The following is a 19193-nucleotide window of genomic DNA, read 5'->3' on the forward strand; positions in this document are numbered from 1 at the left end:
TGAATGTGACTGGCTGTTTGTCCATATGTTCCTTTGCGTTTGGCTGGCAACTTGTTCAAGGTGCTCTCCGCTTTTCGTGTGTCGGCTCCTCACCCTCAGTCTGAGGATAAGCGTCACAACTGGACTTGAGAAAGACGGCCCATTTATGTGGTTTAATTAAGGATCAAAGGTTTGTGTTTCTGGCTCACAATAATCACATGACTTTTCCTGGCTGGCTTTCATAGTCAGACTTGTAACGCTGCAATTACTCATCATGGGTGTAACCTGCCGCACAGACAGTGGCAGAAGGTAACAGGAAAAACAACTTTTCTCTTTTGCTGACTCTTAGCGAGGTTTGCTGTATTGTGAAATAGTCTGGTTGTAAAGGTGAAAAATGAAAGTGAAAACACTGAAAAACCCAAACTCACTTAGATGGTGGGTTTTTTTTCTCCCTCCCAAATGGCACACTGAAAATACATCAAAGTATATCATTAATTGCAATGTGCCGATGTGTGTAACTGGAAATTTGCATCCATACTTCAAGATAAGTAATACAAACTATATATTTTTCTTTTTTTTTTTTTTTTTTTTGCTCAGATTTATGGACAATTCTTCGTTATCCATTCCTTAAAACACAACTTTTGCATTGTCTGACACCTGTAAACACACTCAGCTCAGAAAGACACTTGGGCAATATCTGTGTGTGTTTTATAGTGTTTTGTGTGTTTTATTTCATGAAGGAACAAAAGGCTTTGAATTTTCAGCTCATAGGAGCATATGACTTTTCCTGACTGGCTGTCATAATATCGTGAGTGCGACATGCTGATTTACGCATCTCCGTCTGTCACGCCCCCATGCAAACAATCCCCACATTTTCCCATCACGGGCCTTGTTTGTTTCGCATTTGTCGTTTCTGATGTCAGTCGAAGTTACCAAAGCGCTGACTTAAAATTCAGCATGTAATGTGTGATTACATCATCTGGGGAGACAATGCCATGTCCACTTTTTCAGTGCAAAATGTTTCAGTGGATTTGACACACCTGAAACAGAAAAGGTAGCCCGACCACATCAGGAAATGATAAGTAATATTTATATTTGTCATTTTGTGATGAAAGGAAAGCATTTTTTATGTTTTATCTCATTTAATCGTTTCCGCCTCTTTTCTGAGCACAGTGTAAATGGCTTTTAGAGTATGATGGATTACACTTAAAAAAATACAAAACACTAAAAGTGTGATTTCAATTAATGCTACTGATGTCTCAATTTATTGTCTTCGATTTTATCTCAATTATCTCAGCTACTTATCTGATGACAACAAAGTCATATGCATGATAATTAAAAGGCACATCATGATGTGGTTAGTATGTTTACCTCACAGTCAAAAGGTTCAACTCTCGTTTCAGGGCTTTCCATGCTGTGTTTTTCAAAGTACTCGGCCTTCTGCTAACCCCCAAAAATCATGTTATGTTGATTGAAACCTCTAAATTACCCACAAATGGGAATGAGTGTTTGTCTATATGTGCTTAGTAATTGCCTGGTGACAACTTCAGAATGCATCTCATCTTTCACTCAAACACTCTTTGAAGGAGCATGCCTCATGATATGATTAAGTGTTAAAATCTGCTTAGTGAGCAGGTGAGAAATTTATAAAAGGAAGTTTGTGGTTCATACAGAGTGGGAAGTTTTCATGAGTAATGATGCTTTTTTTAACCACAGTACAGTGAAATGTACATTAAGCATGTCTGCCTCACAGTCAAAAGGATCGAGGTTTGAATCTTGGTTCAGATCTTTTTAGTTTGCACGTTTCTCAGTGCACTGTACTCTCTTTTCCTCCCACATTTCCAAAACATGCATGTCTGGTTCAATGAAGACGCTACATTGCCCATAAGTGAAAATATGAGGGTGAATAGTTACTAGTCCTGAGTAAACACTCTCATCTACATACACTTAAGAGTAGAAATGTTACAAAATGAATGGATTGATGGATGGATGGGTGGATGGATGGATGGATGGATGGATGGATGGATGGATGGATGGATGGATGGATGGACAGACGGATAGACGGATGTCACACTCATGGACTTACTTATATCCATCCACCCATTTCCTTAGCTGCTTATCCACACAACGGTTGCGGTAGTATGAAAGCATGAAAATACTTGTGCGGCATGGTGGTTAGATGGTAAAACGTTGGCCTCATAGTTCTGGGGACATGGGTTCAATCCCGGGCCCACCTGTGTGGAGCTTGCGTGTTCTCCGCGTGCTTGAGTGGGTGTTCTCCGGACACTTCGGTTTCCTCCCACATCCCAAAAACATGCAACATTGATTGGACACTCAAAATTGCCCAAAGGTGTGATTGTTAGGGTGGCTGTTTGTCTCTATGTGCCCTGCGATTGGCTGGGAACCAGTTCAGGGTGTACCCTGCCTCCTGCCCGTTGACAGCTGGGATAGGCTCCAGCACTCTTGAGACCCTCGTGAGGATAAGCGGCTAAGAAAATGGATGGATGGATGAAATACTTGACTGTGTATAGTCTTATCTATCTATCTATCTATCTATCTATCTATCTATATCTATCTATCTATCTATCTATCTATCTATCTATCTATCTATCTATCTATCTATCTATCTATCTATCTATCTATCTATCTATCTATCTATCTGTCTAAAAATGTAAATAATTTTGACAAACATGTATGTGAGCTTCTGAGACGGATGAGTGAGAGGATTTGAGTTGTATACTTATCGATTAATTTGACAATAACGTTTGTCCTCACTCTTAATGTGTAAGTGCGGGAGAATATGACGTTGTAGTCGGCCAATCAGAAGCCGTGCCGGTAATGACGTCGGGATAGACTGACCCTTCTGTCAAAGCGATACGCCCAATGCGGATGCAGCCTCAATAAATGTCCCTTTCGGGCTAAAGCGGAAGCGGGCGTGTGTTTACTTCCCATCTCAAGACAAGAGTTTCAACACTTCTGCGGTTACAATCTAAAATTGATACGGTTTGTTGAAGGCAGGATGGCCGGATAGTTGCATTTTAAATCTCCTGTACGGGTGTACCTAATGAGGTGATCAAGGGGAATAAAGGAATTTTATTGTCTTAGTGAAACTCGTATCGTAGATATTCACAGCAGACTACTCACATTCCCAGTCAAATATTTCATTTATTTTCTTTGATAAGTGAATATGAGCATGTTTGAGAAGTGAATATGAATGTTGAAGTAGTGAATATGAGAGTTTGAGTGATGACTATGAGTGTTTGGGTCGTGTATTTGAGTTTTTGAGTGGTGACCGTGAGCGTGTTTGAGTCATTTTCATGAGAGGGAGACATATGAGAAGATTTGAGTCGTGTATGAGAGCGTTTTACAGTAGTTTGTGTGTGTAAGCATTTGAGTAGTACTCGTAGTAGAGCTAATCCTGAATAATGTCCCAAGCGCCCCCGCATAGCCCCCTCTTAACAATCATTCACACCTATGGGATAGTCGAGGCTGCAACTAATTTACACTTTGGGTGACGGGGGGCACATTTGTGTTTTCACAGTATGCAGCAGACTGAATAATAATAATATTACTACGAACACCCATCATTGCCAATTTTTTTTTTAGTCATGACTAACAACAGTTTCAGAGAAAACTTCCCACACAGTATGAACTGGATACTTCCTGTTAATATTTCCCCAATGATAAGTGTGCAAATTTGAGCAGCCAATCCATATTTTGTGAACCAGGAGAGCTCCTTCAAGGAGTCGTACCAGTTTTTCTCGACAGGTTGACAATACACACAATAGAAACGACGTCACGAAAGCGATAGTGTCGCATTTGCTCTCCCTTTCACTTGTCACATGTGGGCGGGGATTCATGACGTCACATGAATGCTTTAATCTTTCTTGCCGGTTGGCGTGGTTGGCGTGAGCGTCGAAACCGTTTGTTGTGGTTTTGCCAGAATTGCGTCTGGAAAAAACATCCCCCCCCCTTTTTTTTTTTTTTTAGCTTGACGATTAAAGTAAAACACTGCAAATATGCCCCACGCCCCCAAAAAGGAAACGCTCCACGCACATTTTCCTGCGAGACTGACACTTTTCATCCATGTATCAATTTTCAGAGTCGCTTATCCTCACGATGGTCGCGGGTGTGCTATCCCAGCTATCATAGGGCAGGAGGCAGGGTACACCCTTAACTGGTTGCAAGCCAATCGGAGGGCACGTCCAGACAAACAGCCGCACTCACAATCACACCAAGGGGCAATTTAGAGTCTCCAATGAATGTTGCATGTTTTTGGGATATGGAAGGAAACCCAAGTGCCCGGAGAAAACCCACCCCCATGGGAGAACATGCAAACTCTGACTTAGGATTTGAACTCCGGTCCTCAGAACTGTGAGCCCAACGCTGTCCAGCCGCCCCGTTGTTGTTTTGTATTTATTAATTTAGGGATTGGAATTGTTCACGGGTTTGATGATCTCTTGTGGTACTGTTTTTCGTTTGTTTGTTTTTTGTTTTTTGACAAGTTGACAGTTTGACCAAGTGTTAGGGACTGGAGCGAGTGGAACCGATTTCTCTTCCCCTGTCGCTGGCGCCTCCTTCTGCAACTGGAGGTTGCGAAACATCAGGGACTCTCGGAAAGTTTTCACGCCCCCGGAAAATGCATCGCGGAGGAGGAAGAGGTGGCGGCGTGAGAATGGCGAGGAGGGAAACCCATGACTTCCGTGATTTCCCCCCCCCCCCCCTTTTTGAGTGTGAAACCGAACTCTCACTATAACACTATAAAAGGGCTGACTCGGTGTCACTCTGTTCAATCCCGTGGACTGCACCGGGCTGAGGTGCAGAGAGCCGCAGTCCTGTGGAGGTTACCCGCTAAGCAATTTCTGCAGACGTCGCCTGCATTCAGCCGTCCTTATGTGCCTATTGTTGGGACCTAAAGACATGGACATTGAGTGTCAGGAGAAGAAAGGCCGAGACCGTGGACGCTGTCTGGATGCGTGCGTGCTCGTTTCCATCCTGGTCTTGTTTGCAGCGCTTACTGCTATGGCTGTGGTGTGCGTGCCGGTTCTGATGGCGCTGCGCTCCCAAGTGGGCTCGGTGCTGCATCCGTTTCAGTTCGCAAAGGAAGAACTAAAAGGACTCTCTCCGAGTCCGGCTTACAAGGTACTTTTTTAAAAAGTACTGAATTACACGCTATTTTGTCTTTCAAACACATGACCTCTTACAGTATATCAATATTGTTTGTGTGTTGACAGATGCAGAAGTTTGCTTTCTTGGAGGCAGTCTCAAGTAAGTCTGCTTTTTTTTTGGGTGAGATGCATTTCGACACGTAGCCATCCATTTCATAGTGGTTATCCTGAGGAGGGCTGTAGGTCAGCTGACTGGGTGAGAATAGGCCGATACAGCCTGGCTCAAGCCGCTAGCAGGGCACGTAATAAACAAATAAGCATTCACACCTTTTTTTTGGGGGGGGGGGGGGTATTGGCGGAAATAAGCATTCACATCTTTTAGGGGGGATTGGCGGAAATGCTTAACGTAAAAAGGCTTAATGTCCCTTAAAGTCTATAAACTGATCACTTCTCATCAAAACAAAAAAATCAGGACATTGTTACTTAAGACCACGTCTACCTCTAAAAATCTTAAAACAATCAGCCAAATATTGAGGATTTTTTTTTTGTATGGAGAGCTACATGTCTCAAATCAATGCACATATCCACGATTCACACGTGTTTTTCAAATCCACAAATATATCTGCAATTGAAGCATTTTTCAAATCCACAAATTATTTCCACACATTTTTCACATTCAGAAATATATCTGCAATGTACACGTGTTTTTTCAATGTTGTGCTTATCACAACTTGTAATTTTTCTGAAACTATTAGAATGATCGGCCCAATACTTTGAAATTTATGGATGCTTAATGTTTTCCTCTGCATAGACGCACACTTTACTGAAAAAAAGCTTAACGTCGCTTGCCGAGGAACAAGCTTCATGTACCCAACACAATACATTGTTGCAATCATCTCTGTTTTTGCCATGATGGCAGCGGTTACATTTTACGGTCCTGCCTCTCCCAACAGTAAGATGTAGCCCTGTGGCCATCAAACGACGGGATGTGTTGCTATCGTTTTACATCCCGTGCCGTGTTGCCAGTTTCTGACCGAGACATGGCAACATATGACAACAATAGTCTTCGGGAGTCTCTTGTCATGTAGTCTGTTCCAGGCACGAGAAAGTCCGTGTTCCTAATTGGATGTGTTTGTCTCCTCCTACAGGCAAGTTGGTGAACTCAACCGTTGAGTGGGCTCCAGTCCACTACAGCGCCGGGGAGTCTGTCGGAAGCAACTTCAACTTTGACTCAAAGCAACACTCGCTGTGGCCCAAACGTGCGGGGACTTACTTCATATACCTGAACCTTAACCTGACCTGCACGTACAGGTGCAGTACTGGCCTCCTGAGTGTTAATGTGGGGCACAAGCTGAGCTGCCAAGTTCACCTTCTCGCGGGTTCCGAACAAGCGAGCAAGAGGTGCTGGACAGTGGGCTGGTTGGACGCCAACACGCAGTTGCTCACCCACATGAGCGTGGCAAAGGAGGGGCTGGAGAACTGGAAACTGGAGCTCACCGGTTCCAACTTGGGCATGTTCCTTGTGGACTAAGATCTGAAATCAGAACTGTTTGCACGTGACCTGCAAGTAACCCAACTAAAGAACGTGAAAGGAGCATAGTGGGAAAGACTCCGTGGAGCTCACCTGAAAAAGGACGCCGCAAAGAAAGAGACGTCGCAATCAGGGAGGAGATGTTGACTGGACACTGTATATATTTTTGACATATTGTGATGATGTGCGTATTTATTTAACACCGCGGGACTACTTATGTTGCAGGTTTCTATATGTCAAATATGAAGTTATTGTAGGCTGATAACACTACATTAGTGTTAATGTGCAATCTTCAAGTTTTTCTTTTTAAGTTTCTGGTTCTATTTTTATGCGTGGCTACAAGGTTCTCATTTGGATTCACATGGATAATAAACAGCAATGAAATCACAGTCAGTACAGCATTGCAACACTTAGAGTAAATCACTTATTTGTGAGGATAGGTGGCTTGGAAAATGGATTGTTTTAGCACAATAGACACAAGACGTGATTTGTTACGCATTCAAAGATGACCCCGTGAATAGCACAAAAGGTTTATTGAGCACTTCAGTTTTGCAAAATCAACACAAATTAATAGGTAAAATCCTTTACAAGCCTGTAAAAATAAAGTTTTGGAAATTTGTGGGAGACTATAAGAGTACACTCAAAAATGATTTGATTGAGTTTTAATATTTTCTCGTCAACTGATTCCACGCATTAGTTTTCTGTAGTTAATCTCTCCAATGGCAATAAATGAATGGGTTGATGAGGAAATATAACATATTTCATTTAAAGTGCAAAATGCAGTGATGTATCAATAGATTTGGGAAACTTTGTTGTGAAGTGTAATCAAAATATCACATGTATGATGTTGAAAATGCGATGAAACAATGTTAAGTCCCATGGACAAACTGGATAGTGTTGATTGTATCCATATTTAACATGGAAATAAACGTATGAGCTTATACTGTATGTGTGCGCGCTCGCATCACATGAAAAGGAGAAAATGACGTCTGTGACAGTGATTGTGGCAAAGTACAAGTGGAATATTTGAAAAGTGTCTACCGAAGGGGAAAGTTCCCTGTTGTTGCATGTAGCGGGAAGTAACTGCATCACTTCCTGTTTATTTATTTTTAAGTGCCAAAAAAAAGCATCTAGGGTCTTGAGGTGGAGGTGACGCACTTGCATGAAATTGAATGAATGTTAGAATGATTATTTCATAGACATTACAGAAATATTAAACTATAAATGGATGATTATCATTATTATTATTCTACACCACTGCACACCACCAACAATAATAAACATATTTTTAAGGCATTTTTAACAATTTCAATCCATTTTGATGCAAGACCTGAGTTGGATCTCATCAAACAAGTTATTTAGGAAAAAAAAACCTGCATCCAAATTAAAAATGTATATTTTGTTTTTGTTTATGAAAGAATTATATGAGGAAAGGTACTGTAAAAATGTATACCATTAACATGGAAGAATTCAGAGTAAAATAGAGTTTGAATCACTTCTTGCAGGTTGCCATCAACCACATGACGGCCAACGTTCAAGTTCTAAAGTGTACACGGGAGATGTGTATGTGTTGATTTGGGGTTTACAACAGGAAATAACCCAATTATTCTGTCTAAACACTTTCATATCATGCTGTCTGTGTCAACATTGCTTTCTGAAGTCTTGCATGCCCTTTTGAATCCTCAGAACGGTGCTGTTATTTACAATACATTAATACAGTAAGATGGAGAAATAGTTTCACAATGACTTTTTCCCCGATTTGTTGTCTTTCCAATGTCACAATGGTTTGTAAATTTAAGACAAGATCGAACTAAAGTATACATATTCAACTTAAAAAAAAAGTTTTTTAAAATATGGCATTTACTATTTCTGAATTGAAACCATTTTACGCAGATCAAATCCATTTTCAGGGACTCAGGAGTGTTTTGATAAGATGGTGGAACAATAAATACAAAAACCACAAGTTGTATTATTTAGAAGGAGATACTTTGTGGTCTATGACTGACTGAAGTCTGGAGCACATTCTGAGTTTCCACCCCAGCAAAGGCTTGCTTTGCGAGGCCTTTGACGCAGTAACCTTCAAACTGACTGCTTGTTTGCGCCTCTTTCTCCCTGTATTTTTGTTTTAAGTGAAAAACGTGCTCTATTTATGATCCGGTAACTCCCTCCACCTTTGAAAAAGGCCATTTCTTCACCCTTCACAGTATCTATACCCTGGTATGTTGATCAGAACATTACCGGGCACATGCACAAATACTATAGATCCCAAGTGATACTCAACCACCTGCCTTTTTGCTGTGGATGAAAAAAATTCCCTTTTCTGCTGTAGTCCATTTTTTCTTCCTTCATTAGTATGTAATAAACGAACAAACAAAAAACCCTTTGTCATCAATTCCACCTAAAATGTTTCAATAGATGGCACCGATGCTTCAGAATTTTTTGATCCCCTTCTTCTGATTAATACATTTTAATAATGAGATCCCTTGATGCTGCGGAGGTTCTCTGCGGACCATGCCTTGTGTGTGTTCTAAGACGTGATGACAAAAATGTCACCAAAAGCCAATTTGAACATCTAAGATTTATTTGGGGTCAATCAGAAGCAGTTTAAATGGTGACAGTTGAAATGTTGACTGAAGTTTAACGTGTTTAATGGTGATTGCTAGATTCTGAAAAGAGCCACACCCATCCATAAGAGGGTGTGTGCACTTGTGCAACCACAATATCACAGGTGTTTATTTTTACTTCTTCTCTCAAATGTGTGTGTATATATATATATATATATATATAATATATATATATATATATATATATATCCATCATCCATTTTCTTAGCCGCTTATCCTCACAAGATCGCGGGGAGTGCTGGAGCCTATCCCAGCTGTCGACGAACAGGAGGCGGGGTACACCCTGAACTGGTTGCCAGCCAATCGCAGGGCACATAGAGACAAATGCCCACACTCACAATCACACCTAGGGGCAATTTAGAGTGTCCAATTAATGTTGCATATTTTTGAGAAGTGGGAGGAAACCGGAGAAAACCTACGCAAATACAGAGAGAACATGCAAACTCCACATAGGCGGGCACGGGATTTGAACCCTGGACCTCAGAACTGTGAGGCAGACACTCTAACCAGTCGTACGACTCAGACGTCGTACAGATCGGACTTCAACCAAAATAATCAGCATAAAAACAACCCAATTCTCGGGTTCCAAACATCCGTGCAAAACTGAACCCAATTTGAACGTGCAGCCTAGTAAAGCCGAGCGATGCTGAACGGACACGAGTGGTGCCGGATCAGGCAGGCAGTCATAGTATGAGCACGCAAATTTGTGAGTGCTTCTCGAGATTTTTTTTTCGCAGTATTTTCTTTGCCTTGGGCCCAAAGAAAGACAGCCCGTGGTACCAGCAGCAAAGGAAAAAGGAAAGTTGAGCGATCCACAGTGGATCTGAGGATAGCGATAATCACTAAGTACGAAAATGTCGTCCGTGTTTGTTACAGCTCGAGGTAATTATTATTGGATGGCTAAGCCGACTATTTCAGCGATCCTAAAGAATATAAATGTCATAAAAGTCGGCTGGTGTTGCCAAAGGAGCGACTAGTGTTATAAAGCAAAGCTCACAGTAAATAGAAGAAAAGGAGAAGCTACTGCGGAGAATTATTACGCTGTCAAATCGTGGAGGGAGAATTCCTCAGTGACTCTCAGGCCCCTCGATACCATCCCACCGCGACAAAAAAGCAAATTATAAACATTTAAGTTGCTTTAAATGTGTGCATTTTTTTAATTAAATACAGGGTGTACATGTTTTCACAAAAATGGGAATTAAAATAGGGATTTACTATTTGGAGGTTGGGAACAGATTAGAACAAATTGTGTTCGTACTCCGAGCTTCTTCGGGTAAACTTCTGGCACCAGATCCTGCTCTTCAAACACACATACATTGCTTTGCAGGTGTGTGTTTTACAAAACATCAATAAATCTTTGACAGTGTAATGTGGTCTTTAAGTTTATGGTCTTTACGTGCTCGGGGCACTTAATAATCTTGGAAACAAATTTAAGAGCATGTTTTCACAGTCTGTAATAAAGTTGTATTCATCTGCAGAACAATCAAGATGCAACAAATAATGTAGTCTGAATATCAGATACAGTTTCATGAGATGCTGCTTTTTCACAAGTGCTTCTAATACATCCAGAGAGAAGGGAAGAAGTAAATCACAATGAGTCAAATGTGCGATGAGTTCTTTTTTTTTTTATGTTTCTATGGAGATATCATAAATGCTCCCATAAAATTTTTCGTGGGTCCAGGACGCAACTTTTGTATATTATCCAATGTGACAAAAATGTAATCTCCAGAACGCAGGTGGAAGATCCCTGCGAGAAAACTGTCCCATATATCCTCATCCCCTGATGACTTCACACCTGAACGTTTGTGGGTCAAGCAGTGGGACCTGGAAGAAAAAGCCAAAGTGATGCCAGCAATTGAATGCGACCATCCAGATTGAGAAGGAAACCAGGCACGCACTCACCTCTTTGATTTCATAAGTTCCATAGATTGCTCATATGCCAAGGTGTCTTTCATCACCTTGTGCTCTATGGGAGAACACACCTCCACGGCATTAATCTGCACTTTGGAGTAGAGGTAGTAGTAACCGTCCTTCTCCACAAACAACCGGCCGTTGTTGTAGCTCATCTGGTGGGTGACGGCGTCGCCATGTTTGTCAACCCACTGCACCACATTCTTCTCCCCGACGGGATTGCTGCTGCCTGTGAATAAAGATGAGAGGTGGGATACGCCGGTACCTTCAAGGAGATCAAGTATTTTTGGTAATTTATTAAAATAGGACTCTTACACATCAGGTGAGCGAAGGGTTTAGGTCCCAACAAAGATGGAGTTGGGTGAACCTCATTGGAGGCTCCTGTTGCCATAAAAGGGAGAAAATCCATCAGTATCTTTTTTTAATGCTCATTGGTCAATCTATTAAGTACGACAATTATTGTAGATTAAACTATTGAATATACCATCCATTTTCTAAGGGGCTTCTCCTAACACTCGAGCTCATCCCAGCTAACAACAGGGAAAAGGCTGGCTTCCCCCGAATTGGTAACCAATCGGTCACAGCGTTCATATCGACACCATCTCCCGCCGCCCGCACCAGAGTCAGGCACGTGTGTAGAACTACACTATCAGTGGCTGTTGCATCATCAAGCAATCGAGACATGTTTATGATACTTGGCTGCACCCACAGGAGATGAACGTCAGACTCCCCTATTTTTTGCCGTAAATATGACTCTATTAAATAATCCACGCAGAAATCTGAAATAGGTATCTAACGAAGTCGGGACACACTTGTGCTTAAGATATGGGCTTTTTGAAGTGATGGCTTTGACATTGTTATTTTGTCTGTTTTGTTTACATTTCATGATCATGATCATACCTTCAGATGCCACTCGGTCTTTCAAGGAGCCAACCTGCAAGACAAGAGGAAAACAAATATCGTAAACCTTGAGCCCTTTGAAAGTGTAAAGTGACTCGTTAGGCACTGGCAAGCTCATTCATTCAGTCTTACCTGCTTGGCAAATATGTTAGAGTTGGACATGTTTTGACAGCGTGGATCTGACATACAGATGGAAAATGCCTGGAAGGGGAGAGTGAGAAGAATTGAGAAAGTTACAAGATGTCACAAGTTCAAGTGCAAGTTTTGGTGTTGAGGTTTAACAAAAAAAAAAAAAACAGAGCTCTAATGGAGCAATTTTGAAAGACACACACACACACACACACACACACACACACACACACACACACACACACACAGAATGGTCTTTAGCTGGAAATAGAATGGGAAAATCAAAATATCAAAACCATGATATACAACAAATGCGAGTGAAATGGTGGATGTAAAAACAATCGTGAATTTACCGTAGCTGAACTTGATTTTACTGTCAAGATTATACTGGGACACGGGAAAATGTTATTTTTACTATCTGTGGAAAAACAAACAAACAAAAAAACACTTCCATAGAGGAGTAACATCTGAGCTATTTTGAGTGACCTCCCATTACAGTTTCAGTAAAACATCTTCAGATGCTGTTGCTCTTAAACCTTAATGACATTAAAACCCAAATGTTTCAAAAGTATTTGAAAAAAAAGATTATTATTCTATAATTCAATAAACTATTTGCTAAGACAGCACACTTCATAAAAAAAATTTGGAGAACGTGAGTCCTCTTGATACAGTTGACGCACTGGACATGTGACTTAAGAGTAATTTCCAAGCATAAAGGGGATGTTCACTGGTATGTCAGCCTGCGTGTGTGTTTGTGTGAGTGTGTGCATGTTCGTGGAGGCATGAGAGAGACAGAGAGAGAAAGAGAGAGAGAGAGATCAGGTACTAAGGAACATGGAAATTTCCGATGGAGAAATGTACGCAAAACACTTTCACTTTGGTTGGAAAGGCAAAGATAGGCAGGCAGACATGAATCTCACCTCAGTTTTCATGTAAAGTTTATAGACAAAACATCCCTCGACAACAAGTCCTAGTACGCTCAGCGTCACCACCAGCACAAGAAATCTGTGCCGTATCAAAGTCCATCGTGTTTTTTTCACAGGTCTGGGTGGGGGGGAGAAGCCGGCTCGGCTGTCCACCACAAAGACTTGGGGGTGGCTCGCCGCGTTGCCCTCTGCCATCTTCTCTCTCCTGCTCCACCTGGGATACAAAAGGGGGGCACCAGGTCACAAAGGCCCATCTGGGGAACTAGATAGCAGGCAGACTCGGAGACAAGTCTAGACAGAAAATGAAAGATCATGACAGGAAGACAGACAGGCCAAATAAATAGCGGTCGCTCCTTGCGCGAGTACACAGCGATGCAACCTGACTTCACGGAAGTGATTACGCCACAGTCTGACTATTGCTAGCAAATGGGAGAAAAAATCTGTCTGAGAACAGACACGACAACAAGCTACAAGTAAAACAATCTCCGTTCTTTTTATGAAGACAATACCTTGGATTTATGGGCGCTCCAGATGCTTCTTCTTAACTCAGCCACACATTCAGCAGCTAATTTCCCCAGTTTGGGAAAGTTACAGGTCGAGACAAAAAAAAAAAAAAAAAAAAACCCTAGAAAAAATGATTAAAACAAACACACAAATGTGAATTCTCCCCAAAATATGTTGTGAGATTCGAAAATGCCTACCCTTCCAGCCACCACTTGAGGAGTAAGTACTGTACACTTAGTCCAGCTGCCTCGCATGTGTCCTGCCAACTGTCACCAATATTGCTCTTTTTAGCAAGCTCGTGTAAGGAGGAAATGAAGATGACACAGGGAAGAAACAAGTTGAGAGTAAGAGAAGCCAATGCGTGTGGGACACTCCCCACAACGTACTAAATGAATATATAGTTGGCGCCTTGCAGCTGACACTTCCCTTATTCTCTTTTTTTTTGGTGTGTCAAATGGACATTTCCATGCTCCATTCTTGCATTTATAGAACATCTTCACCATTTCGTCTGCTCAATGTTACAACGGCATCAAAGCCAAGACAAGAATTACAGTACACCTGTCCAAATAGTTTGGTATTGTTTATGCTGCCAAAGTAACACATTCTCTTTAGACTAATCTTAGAAATGCAAATAGTGGCGAAAAATAGGTTCGGCATTGTGTATTTCTGCTACTTTTTGAAGGTTATACATGTGGTGCACTTACAGTACATGAAGATGTAGTAATGCACTCATGTTCTAAAAAAAAAAAAAAAAAAGAAAGAAAGAATGAAAACAACCCCATCAATTGTCCTTGTTTTCTTTGTCACGTCTTTAAATGGCGTCACAATGAGTATCATTTCCTTGTAATAAGTATGAAAAATAGTTGGGGCTGGGGTGTGATTGTGATTTATGCTCATCCTCCACAAAAACATTCTCTTTTCTTCTCTGCATTTGACCATGCTTTTTTAATGCTACAGCAGCAGTTTCCGTGTGGTTGGGGGGAGGTCCTCCTGCTCATTGACAGCTGGGATCGGCTCCAGCACTCCCCGCGACCCTCGTGAGAATAAGTTTCCAAGAAAATGGATGGATGGATAAATCCATCCAGGCAGGGTGGATCAGCTGGAAAGCGTTGGCCTCACAGTTCTGTAGTCCCGGGTTCAAACCCGGTCCCACCTGTCAGGAGTTTGCACGTTCTCCCTGTGCCTGTGTGGGTTTTCTCTGGGCACTCCGGTTTGTGAGTGGTTAGCACTGGCTGGCAACCAGTTCAGGGTGTACCCCGCCTCCTGCTCATAGACAGCTGGGATAGGCTCCAGCACACCCCGCAACCCTTGTGAGAATATGTGGCTAAGAAAATTTATCTATGTATGGATGGATGTGTGGATAAATCCATCCATGCATTTTCTGAGCCACTTACCTGACAAGAGTCGCGTGAGTGCTCAAACTTATCCCAGCTATCATTGGGAGGAAACCACAGTCCCCGCAGAATACCCACGTCGGCACACGGAGAACATGCAAACTCCACACAGGCGGGGCTGTGATTCAAATCACTCAGAACTGTGAGGCCAACAATCGAACGAGTTGGACCACCTTGAGGCCAAGTAATTTTTAAAAAAATATGTAGATACTGTATAATGAAAAAAGGCGCCACGGTGGAGCAACTGGTAAAGCGCTGGGCACACAGTTATGAGGTCCCGGGTTCAATCCTGGACCCGCCTGTGTGGAGTTTGCATGTTCTCCCCGTGCCTCTGTGAGTTTTCTCCGGGCACTCCGGTTTCCTCCCACATCCCAAAAACATGCAACATTAATTGGACACTCTAAATTGCCCCTAGGTGTGATTGTGAGTGCGGCTGTTGTCTGTCTCCATGTGCCCTGCGATTGGCAGGCAACCAGTTCAGGGTGTACCCTGCCTCCTGCCCGTTGAAAGTTGGGATAGGCTCCAGGACTCACTGTGATCCTCATGAGGATAAGCGGCAAAGAAAATGGATGGATGGATGAAACAGATTTTGAAAATTTCGAAATAATGTGTTTCTTTTTTCCAAATGCTCATCTTGCAGGGACTGGCCACAATGTTGCTCACATGTTCTGAGGCAGGACAACCTCCTCACAGATGGATACCACAGAATTGGACTTGCATACGGCTAGCATCTCTCTCTCTCTCTACACAGGTTGCCATGACAGTAAAACCATCCATTAACATCACGTAACATATGTTGTGGTCTAATACTATGCCAGCATGGACGTTGCGGCGACGATTCCCGAGAGAACTGTGAAAGTTCAGTGACTAATATTACAACAGCTCCCTCTATTGGTAGGTAACAATTCCCTCCAATCAAAATCGTGGATTAAACCTTTTTTTATTCATCTGAGATGTCACGGTGTGGCGAACCCTAACGGGACAAGCCGAAAGAAACTTACTTACTTACTATTTATCCAGTACAACGTGAGTACAGTTTAGTTGTATTTCACTTTTATATTCAACGCAGTTGCGTTTATGAATTTTTGAATTCTTTTTTTAGAAATATTCATTTGGGTACAGTATTTATTTAACTTTTCTGTTCAAAATATTTGAATGGAATTTAACTCATGTGCATTTGACTATATTTAAGAACGCCTATAATGTTCCAACTATATATAATGTTTAAGTGCCATGTAATAATATTACATATACTTTTTAAGAAAGAAACTTGTGGCTCGTTGTTGATGAACACTGTCAATGACGCTGCTGTATTTTTATGTTGGTCATTATGGTAGTAGTTATAGATGTATTTTTGGAGGTGGCAATTTGTGTAAAACATTTTAGAAGTGCTAATCTACATCAACATCTTCAACTAAGGCTCTTCAGTTAAAAATCTACTCAATGGTGATTTCGTTATATACTGTTGTGTCAGGCTGGATCGATAAACCTTGCATCTGTTCTGGGACCAGTAAAAGAGGGTGAAACCCAATGAGACCGAATGAGAGAGAATGCGCCCAAATCTACATAGAGTGAATGAGCCTTGTCTGTCACTCAGTGAAAGACAGAGAGAGTAAGAAGCGACTGAAATTGAGGTCTTCAAAGTATTCTTCCCACCAATTCACAACATCGAGAGTCAAAGTCAGCAGCGCCCCATCCCCGCTGTATACAGTATTGATGGTGTACCACTTTTCCCTCCTAAGATACTGGATGGTGGACCATAATACAGGATGTGGTGTGTAAGACGACTCTGGTGGTGGGTAGGAAAATTAGGAAGACAAAGGTAGAGCAGAGAACCAGGGGGTGGAAGATGAGAAAGAAGGAATGCTGTGCAGCCTTCATGAAAGGGATGAGACTGGGGCTCTTGATGGCCAGGAGGAGCTCCCGGAAGACTGGACTACTGCAGCCAAGGTGATCAGAGGGACAGGCAGAAGAGTAATTGGTGTGTCTTCTGGTAGGAAAGAAGGAGACCTGGTGGTGGAACCCCAAAATACAGGAAGTCATACAAGGGAAGAGATTAGCGAAGAAGAAGTGGGACTCTGAGAGGACTGAGGAGAGGCGCAAGGAATACATTGAGACGCGACATAGGGCAAAGGTAGAGGTGGCGAAGGCTAAACAAGAGGCATATGATGACATGTACACGAGGTTGGACACGAAAGAAGGAGAAAAGGATCTCTACAGGTTGGCCGATCAGAGGGATAGAAATGGGAAGGATGTGGAGCAAGTAAAAGTGATTAAGGATAGCGGTGGAAATATGTTGACTGGTGCCAGTAGTGTGCTCGGTAGATGGAAAGAGTACTTCGGGAAGTTAAGGAATGAAGAAAATGGGAGAGAAAGAAGAGTGGAAGAGGCGAGCGTGAATGACCAGGAAGTAACAATGTAAGGGGGAAGTCAGACAGGCACTGAACAGGATGAAAAATGGAAAGACAGCTGGTCCTGATGACATACCAGTGGAGGTATGGAAGCAATTTGGAGAGGTGGCTGTGGGTTTTTTGACCAACTTATTCAACAGAATACTAGCGGGTGAAAAGATGCCAGAAGAATGGAGGAAAAGTGTGCTAGTTCCCATTTTTAAGGACAAAAGCGATGTTCAGAGCTGTGGAAACCATAGAGGAATAAAGTTGATAAGCCACGCAATGAAGTTATGGGAAAGAGTAGTGGAGGGTAGATTCAGGACAGAAGTCAGTATCTGTGACCAACAGTATGGTTTCATGCCGAGAAAGAGTACCACGGATGGATTATTTGTCTTGAGGATGCTAATTGAAAAGTACAGAGAAGGTCAGAAGGAGCTACATTGTATCTTTATGGATCTAGAGAAAGCCTACGACAGATTACCAAGAGAGGAACTGTGGTACTGCATACGGAAGTCTGGTGTGGCGGAGAAATATCTTAGAATAGTACAGGACATGTATGAAGGCAGTAGAACAGTGGTGAGGTGTGCCGTAGGCGTAACAGAAGAATTTAAGGTGAAGGTGGGATTGCATCAGGGATCAGCTCTGGGCCCCTTCCTGTTCACTGTGGTAATGGATAGGCTGACAGATGAGGTTAGACTGGAATCCCCTTGGACCACGATGTTCGCAGATGATATTGTGATATGCAGTGAAAGCAGAGAGCAGGTGGTGGAACAATTAGAAACATGGAGGCATGCACTGGAAAGGAGAGGAATGAAGATTAGCCAAAGTAAAACAGAATATATGTCCGTGAATGAGAGCGGTGGAGGGGGAAGAGTGAGGCTACAGGGAGAAGAGACAGCAAGGGTGGATGACTTCAAATACTTGGGGTCAACAATCCAGAGCAACGGTGACTGTGATAAGGAAGTGAAGAAACGGGTCCAAGCAGGTTGGAACAGCTGGCAGAAGGTGTCTGGCGTGCTATGTGACACAAGAGTCTCTGCTGGGATGAAGGGCAAAGTTTACAAAACAGTGGTGAGGCCGGCCATGATGTAGGGATTAGAGACGGTGGCACTGAAGAAACAACAGGAAGCAGAACTGGAGGTGGCAGAAATGAAGATGTTGAGGTTCTCGCTCGGAGTGAGCAGGTTGGATAGGATTAGAAATGAGCTCATTAGAGGGACAACCAAAGTTGGATGGTTTGGAGACAAGGTTTGAGAGAGCAGACTTCGATGGTTTGGACATGTTCAGAGACGAGAGAGTGAGTATATCGGTAGAAGGGTGCTGAGGATGGAGCTACTAGGCAAAAGAGCAAGAGGAAGACCAAAGGAAAGGTTTATGGATGTTGTGAGGGAAGACATGAGGGCAGTAGATGTTATAGAGGAAGATGCAGGAGATAGGCTTAGATGGAAAAAGATGACACGCTGTGGCAACACCTAACGGGACAAGCCGAAAGGAAAAGAATAAGACTGTATTTTCCAATTACGTACTGTTTGTTTGTGTGTATGTGTGTGCGTGCGAGTGTGCGTGTTTGTGGGTGCTTACCTCTGGTTAAATGAGAGGGATTCACTTTCCGAGGTTCAGTCCTTTAACTTGCATTGGCGCAAGGGCAGATCTGACACACTCAATATGGCAACCGCGTTGACGTGTACCCGCAAAAGGATTGTAAAACTAGGGAGGTCATTCTCTGCGGTGATTGGTTTTGAAGAGGTAGGTGCTCTCTTTTAATTGGTCAAGAGGCCACGAAACGTCAATTTG

At 42.4% G+C, this 19193-nt stretch overlaps 2 protein-coding genes across 3 annotated transcripts; one reads left to right on the forward strand and one right to left on the reverse strand.

The window, feature by feature from the left end:
• The first annotated feature begins 4718 nt into the window (after window positions 1-4718).
• On the forward strand, window positions 4719-8930 carry LOC133506093 (uncharacterized). The gene is made up of 3 exons (XM_061829858.1): window positions 4719-5121; window positions 5214-5247; window positions 6236-8930. The coding sequence occupies exons 1-3, from the start codon at window positions 4873-4875 to the stop codon at window positions 6616-6618; spliced, it is 666 nt and encodes a 221-aa protein (XP_061685842.1). The 5' UTR covers window positions 4719-4872; the 3' UTR covers window positions 6619-8930.
• A 1453-nt stretch (window positions 8931-10383) lies between these two features.
• On the reverse strand, window positions 10384-19114 carry LOC133505748 (tumor necrosis factor ligand superfamily member 14-like). Of its 2 annotated transcripts, none has more exons than XM_061829176.1 (7): window positions 18981-19114; window positions 13103-13322; window positions 12186-12254; window positions 12054-12087; window positions 11469-11534; window positions 11145-11382; window positions 10384-11066 (listed from the first exon to the last, which is right to left on the reverse strand). In XM_061829176.1, exons 2-7 carry the CDS (start codon window positions 13301-13303, stop codon window positions 10877-10879), a joined length of 798 nt encoding a protein of 265 aa, XP_061685160.1. In that variant the 5' UTR covers window positions 13304-13322; window positions 18981-19114; the 3' UTR covers window positions 10384-10876. The 2 variants fall into 2 exon arrangements, with proteins under 2 accessions (XP_061685160.1, XP_061685159.1); XM_061829175.1 differs by lacking the exon at window positions 18981-19114 and adding an exon at window positions 13618-13958.
• Between the last annotated feature and the right edge of the window lie 79 nt (window positions 19115-19193).

Source organism: Syngnathoides biaculeatus, chromosome 9 (assembly GCF_019802595.1).
Source record: "Syngnathoides biaculeatus isolate LvHL_M chromosome 9, ASM1980259v1, whole genome shotgun sequence".
Lineage (NCBI taxonomy): Eukaryota > Metazoa > Chordata > Actinopteri > Syngnathiformes > Syngnathidae > Syngnathoides > Syngnathoides biaculeatus.